The sequence below is a fragment of the Saccostrea echinata genome, unplaced genomic scaffold, assembly GCF_033153115.1.
Source record: "Saccostrea echinata isolate AGI-Se365-2 ecotype Australia unplaced genomic scaffold, CSIRO_AGI_Sech_v1 ptg000044l, whole genome shotgun sequence".
Lineage (NCBI taxonomy): Eukaryota > Metazoa > Mollusca > Bivalvia > Ostreida > Ostreidae > Saccostrea > Saccostrea echinata.
Window position 1 is genome coordinate 2229575 of NW_026889793.1, and position 6830 is coordinate 2236404.

The following is a 6830-nucleotide window of genomic DNA, read 5'->3' on the forward strand; positions in this document are numbered from 1 at the left end:
AGAGAGAGAGAGAGAGAGAGAGAGAGAGAGAGAGAGAGAGAATTTTATTTTTGCTGGTCTGCAATGCACATGGTTTGTAAAACAGTATGAAATCTTAATAGTCAAGAAACCGCCTTCCCGCTATATATTTACACCTCCCAGTAAAAAAAGATTTCTTTTCTAAATATCATGCACCTGCCTATCAAAAATAAAGCAAAGATACACTTGATCAACGAAATAACCCCCACCCCCACATACACAAAAATCGTATTATTGCATTTTGCGTTATTCTATTTTGCGTTGATCTCGACGAAAAATGTAATAACGCAAAATGTAATAACCCTAAAAAAGTGTTTTTACATTTTGTGTTATTACATTCTGCGTAGATATTGACGCAAAATATAATAACGCAAAATGTAATAATCCGGGTTTATTACATTTTGCGTTGTTATTACATTTCGCGTTGTAACACACCTCGCCTGCGGATCGAGGAGTTGATCTTACGTCACAGATTCGAATCCCACTGCGAGAATTGGAGACTGGTCCTTCGAATGGGACCGTTCCGCGTATAAGCTGAGGCCCCATATCACAGTAGATATTGGCACGTTAAAGAACCATCACTACTCAATGACCTTTTGAGTGCAAAGTATAGGTCTAAAATATGCAGTGGTATCGTCTCAACATACGAGTGAAAAATCCTGGAAAGGGACATTAAACAATCAAAGAAATAAAGACTTTAATTTTGTTTTTACTTACAATGACATAAATGGCACCTCTTCCTGCAATGTTCCCTCATGTAAGCCCGGGTGTTTTCATCTGAACAAGCTTCAGCGTGGTATGCATGACAAGAAGTGTCGGTGTCCTCACATGGGGGGTTAGCTGTAGATTAAAATGGTAAAATGCACACTACTAGGCTCATTACGTATATTTTGGGTAATTTAAAAATACAAATCTTTTTCTTTTTCCTTAGAGGTATTTCAAGACGAGATTTTCTGAAATTTTTCTGAATGATTTATTGACAGAGTAAAGGTTAAAAATTTTACTGAATAGCAGTATGATTGAGACAAAGATCAGATTTTATTTAAGGAATGATATTTTAAAATATAGCTACCCATGCAGATTTATACGGTGTATTTAGTTGGTTGGGGCAGTTACGCTTTATAAACAGGATGTGATGTAGGCAACCCAATTTATATGATATATAATTTTTTTTTCTTATCCAATCAAATACCGCGTTATAACTAGAATTAAATTATTACATTTTCAACAGTGAAATACAGAGATTTATTTTTTGAATAAAAGTGATATCACATTGTGAAAGGATACCAAAGTGATATTCTCTCACAGTGTGAAAGGATATCAAAGTAAGTAAAAAATAATTCCTGGCCTGTTAGTAACTAAACTATCTTGATAGAAATTGAAACTGCCAATTTCTTCCCAAAGATGTTGCTAAAATCCATGTTACAATGTTTTAAATCTCACAATATTGCTAAGCTATGACGTTTCAATCACTCAACTATATATGACGTCACAGCCTATGACACTGTGTTAAGAAAAGACAGAGGCAAAGGGAAAATCAGAGAAAATGTAATAAACAGAAAATTCAATGTTTTGTAGTTGGATATGGAATTTATTTCACTCGTGAGACAGGATTTTTTTTTCATATTTTCACTCGTGCTTCGCACCCGTGAAAATATCAAAAAATCCTGTCCCACTTGTGAAATATTATTCCATATCCAACTACAAAAAATTGAATATCGTGTATGAATTTTGAGTTTAACTTTTGGAGAATCCGCGATCCCCCCTTTCATATTTTATGTTATATCATAAGATTTTCTTTTCTTTCACGCTTTCCGTTTCGCTTTCCCCTCCAAGTTCGTTCAATATCCAGGTGCCATGCGTTTTATCCTTAACAGGAATACCATCGAAAAGACTATAATAACTTATTGTACTTTTGTTCGTAATTATCTTAAGATAAACGTTATAAATGACTATTTTTAGCTACTTCTTGAAAAGTTACATAGCGTGAAAGATCATAGGACAAAAAATTTTAATATTTGCAAGGATACGAGTCAATCTATAATTTCGCTAATATTTCTTGCATTTCGTGAAATAATTTAATATAAAAAAGAGGTCCACTTTGATAAACTCACCTAGGTGACAGCTTTTCTTTTCTTTTCTTTTCTTTTCTTTTTTTTTTTGACCTACATGTGTGCTCGTTCAAGCAGAATATAATAACATTTTTTTCAAACCTTGACCTACTTTTGCGCATTATTTATACGCTACATTTACATTATGTATATACTAGAAATTCAGATTGCTGTTTTCATTTTGAAATCAGACATCACTGGCCAGATCATTTGACTGCATGAATGCAGACTGAATTTTGGGAGAATGTCCTTGGCCTACTTACTTGGACAGTACCCGCAGCGGAAGGGGCAGTTTTGTCTCGCCCAGTCTTCATAATATCCTACACATTTTTTATCTACGTATCGCCAGCAGTTTAAATCTGGATTATCCTTACACCAGTCCACATCTGAAATTCAATCAATCTTTGGTAAAATAACCGGTAGTAGCTACAAATTACGTCTTGAAACTATACAGATTAATATTGCCCTCTCCTCCATACCGGAAAAAGATCGAACTTTTCTAAAAATCCCTTCTATTTCTACAAGATTCTATTTTTTCAAAATATTCAATAATTAACAGTTGAATAAAGCCAATTCAGCGCAATGTACAAAGATACAGCTGAACCTAGTACCAAATCTTCAGACTTCGTGGCTTTAACTTTTTTCTGAAAATATATGATAAAAAAAAAGTATTTATCATAATTGTTGGTATTTATCTATTTGTTCTTCGGAGACAACATTTCTAGTTAAATATACTCTTGTTACCTGTAAAATCTGTGGAACCAAATCGGAGGCAACATAATACCCCCAGGATTCCAATGAAAAGTTTTTCCATTATTTTAATTCACGAAAACTTTGGCACGTAGAACTTTTATAATATTGACAGCAGGTAATTCTTCCAGCACCGCTCGGAGTGACGTCAGAGAAAATGTGGTTCTCCGATTCGAACTTTGACCTTAGCTATCTGAAACTTGTAAACAAATGACCTTATGTGACCTTTGCTGACTTATCTTTGACCTACCACGAGGTCATTAGTCACATTTGACGTAAGAATGTGTAGTTTATATAGGGAAAACATTCTTATCAAGTACATTTAGTAAGGAAGATGAATAAATGCGCGTAATTCATTGACATATGTATATAGTCAATTTTTCAGACGTGTGAATTGTAAGGACGATGCCTTCAGTACATAGTGGAACTTTAGACCATTTCTTCCTGTTTAGACCCGGGTCAAAGAAAAGGTCATAATTTTGCATGGACGTTTACTTTACCAAATGGAATTGAATATTCTATCGTTCTAATATATACTGTTAATTATCATAATATAATATTGTAATATATATATATATATATATATATATATATATATATATATATATATATATATATATATATATATATATATATATATATATATATATATATATATATATATATATATAGATGCTGTCTGGCAAAAATGACGCTCTGATGCAAATAAATTAAATGCATTGTTTCTCTTTACAAAGTAATTTTAGCTCACCTGAGCCAATGACTCGTGAGCTTTTCTGATCAAAATTTGTCCGTTGCTGTCGTTGTAGTATTCTTGTCCACAATCACTAGTTTAAGGGAATTCAAGTTAAATTTCTTGCTTCTTCACATGAAGGGCCGTACACTTTTTCAAGGGAATATAATTAAAAATTAGTGTAAAGTTCATAATTTGTCATAGCTAAGTCATATTAATATAGATAAAGAAGCATCCTCAGGTAGTATAAATTCAAGTTTATTCAAATCATGACTCCCTGGGTTAGAGTAAGGCAAAACAGAGCCCAAAAGTTATACATATACATTGGAATATTTAGAAACAATATTTAACATACAAGTTCTTATATGACCAGCAGTCATGATTAGTCATATTTTATATAAAAGCATCCTAAGGAAGTGTATATTCAAGTATTTTTTTTTTAAATCTTGACCCCTGGAGATATGTTGGGGCAACAACAGGGAATCGAAGTTATACATATGAAATAGACACCTGAAATATCGTTAAGAAACTTTTCTCTTGACCAGCGAATTTAAACCCATAGCTAGTCAGTATTTAGAATACAGAAGAATCCTCAGGTAGTGTAGATTCAGGTTTGTTTAAAACATGAGCCCTGAGGTAGGGTTGGACCACAATAGGGGATCAGAGTTATACCTAGGAAAATGTAGGAGATATCTTAATTTTAAAATATCTTCTCGAGGACAGCAGTTATGCCTGTATTGATATAGAAGCATCGTAAGCATATTAAGGGAGTGTAGATTCAAACTTATTAAAATCATGTCCCCCGGAGGTAGGGTGGGCCTCAATAGGTATCAAAGTTATATTTATAATTTTATATACATATAGGAAGATGTAGGAAATATCTTTAGATATCTTCCTAAGAAAACAGAGCCACGATTAGTCACCCTAGAGTGTGGGTGAGACCAATTAAGAGATCACCAATAATGGGTCAGGAAATTTCAATTAAGGAATGTTTTTAAGGGGGCCGACTGGGGTTTTCATTGCGCAATACTTCGCGCAGCATAGTAAAATAAAGCGTATTAACTCTTTTAAAGCAACTAGTTTTACATAATTTATAAAAAATAACAAATTTAGGAAATATGAGGTCAAAAAATCTAATTACGTTTTTAATTAACTGATTTTTTTAACGATTTTTCAAATGATGGGTAGAAAGACGTCGTAATAAGGTGTTTTTGACGTTATGAATAACCGAAATTCTTTAAGCGGGGTCATTAATTATGCCATAAAATAAAAAGTATAAAATGTATGTTCTTGGAATTTTAAACATAGGAAATTGAGAATATAGCAATCATTGTTACTATTTTTTATGTAAATCTGTGGTATCTGTCATGTTTTGTTTTACTCCATAAAAACAGGAAAATATCATGAATTTTGACATTTTGAGATGCCCCCTCTGGAAACGAGACGGTAGAATTTTGTGTTTCTTGCACAAAATGTACAATATAGTATTACCCATGAAATAATAAAATTTGAGCAAAAAGTCTATAGTAGTATTTGTATAATTTGCTCCGAAGTGCGAAAAAATGGTATTTTCCTATATAACCCTATAGTAAATGTACCCGTATTTTGAGACGGTCCCTGAAAAATAACCAGACGGTAGATTTTCACTAAACTTGGCATGTATACTGAAGTAATTGTAAGGTATATAGGGTATAAAATTAAAGAGTTTCTCTATAGTAGTTTTCACACAATAAAACCCCAGTCGGCTCCCTTAAGTTTTGTGTGAGTTATTGATATGTAAATCACACAGACTTGTCACGTACGCATATTTCATGAAGCGCGCTAGCGGTTCATGAAAAATATGCCTACGTGCAAGTCTGTGTGATTTACACACCAATAATTCATACTAAACTTAAAAACATTCCTTATATTTACATTTTACATGTTCAGAAGGACCAAAAATATATTCAATGTTTGAATTATTCACTGCCCTATATCGTTACATTTTTATTAACGTCTCTGTAGCTCTTTGTGTCGTCACTTTAATTAGCGCGAGTTTCTCCGTGCATATTTCTACGCGTGAGTATACACGAAAATGGCATTCAAATCAATTTCACAGTAACAGTTGATTATAGTAGAAAAACACAGCAAATGTAAATATATAAACATATCTCACGCGTTGTATTTAGTTGAAAGAGATAATCTGTTATAATACATTGTCCAGTTGACGGATATCTTGATTTTTTTTTTTTCAAAACAAAGGCTTATGTCAAGGAAAATGATTTTCTTTACTTTTGAAATGTTTGATGCTGATAACAATAATTAAATATTCAAACAAGCAACAACCAGTAAAATATACAGAACACAAACAATACTGATTAAAATGAAACAATAAATTAATACCTGTAATTTTAATACATAGTAATAGATATATATAATAGCGTCGAAACTATTCACAAATTCAAAATATACATGTTCAAACTTAAGTTCAATATAATGAAAATAATTACTTGACCGCGTATATGACAGAGATAAAACTTTTAATGAGTTGAAAGACATACAGCTTTTCAAATGAAAAAAAATGAGTGAACACAACATATTATTATACGTGTGCCCCATTTGGATGTTTGATATGATTTAGAAATCAGGAAAATGGCTTTAAACTTCTCTTAGAAATGTGTAAAAAGTATTGTTTCAAGATAAATGAAAAACATATTATATTTTTTACTCAATTTTACACATGCGTTATTATAACTACGCAAGAGTAAGATTTTTTTCTCATAATAATGTGAAATATTTAAACATCCATTGTTGATGAGCGAATCCTTGAATTTATTACCGGGGGGGGGGGGTGTATGATGCCTACTTGAAAAATTGAGGGAAAAATCCATTTCAGCATCTTATCGAAAAGAAAAAAAAACATCGACTTTGAAGCAAATGAAACATGCATAAAGATGAAGAAGTTCACACCGGAAGAAATAGCTACGTTTATCTTCTTCAACTGAGAAAGGAAAAATATATTCGATTACTCGAGTTTTCGGCTTGTCACCCGTAAATTAACGTCGTACAATTCAGTCTTTATCTTCCGTTAAATTGCTATACATGTAGTTCATGTTTTTGTTTCAGAAAAGGGACATTTTATTATATTTTTTCATCAATTTAGAATTATTTAAAAAAAAAAAAACAAAATGTATACAACGGATTCAAAATTAATGAAAATGAAAGACAAAAAAAAAAAA

At 32.0% G+C, this 6830-nt stretch overlaps 1 protein-coding gene across 1 annotated transcript; it reads right to left on the reverse strand.

Annotated features, from left to right (window-relative positions):
• Window positions 1–727: 727 nt before the first annotated feature.
• Window positions 728–3033, reverse strand: LOC133201496 (uncharacterized protein ZK673.1-like). Its single transcript, XM_061337293.1, has 3 exons — window positions 2874–3033; window positions 2393–2515; window positions 728–858 (listed from the first exon to the last, which is right to left on the reverse strand). The coding sequence occupies exons 1-3, from the start codon at window positions 2941–2943 to the stop codon at window positions 728–730; spliced, it is 324 nt and encodes a 107-aa protein (XP_061193277.1). The 5' UTR covers window positions 2944–3033.
• Window positions 3034–6830: the final 3797 nt, after the last annotated feature.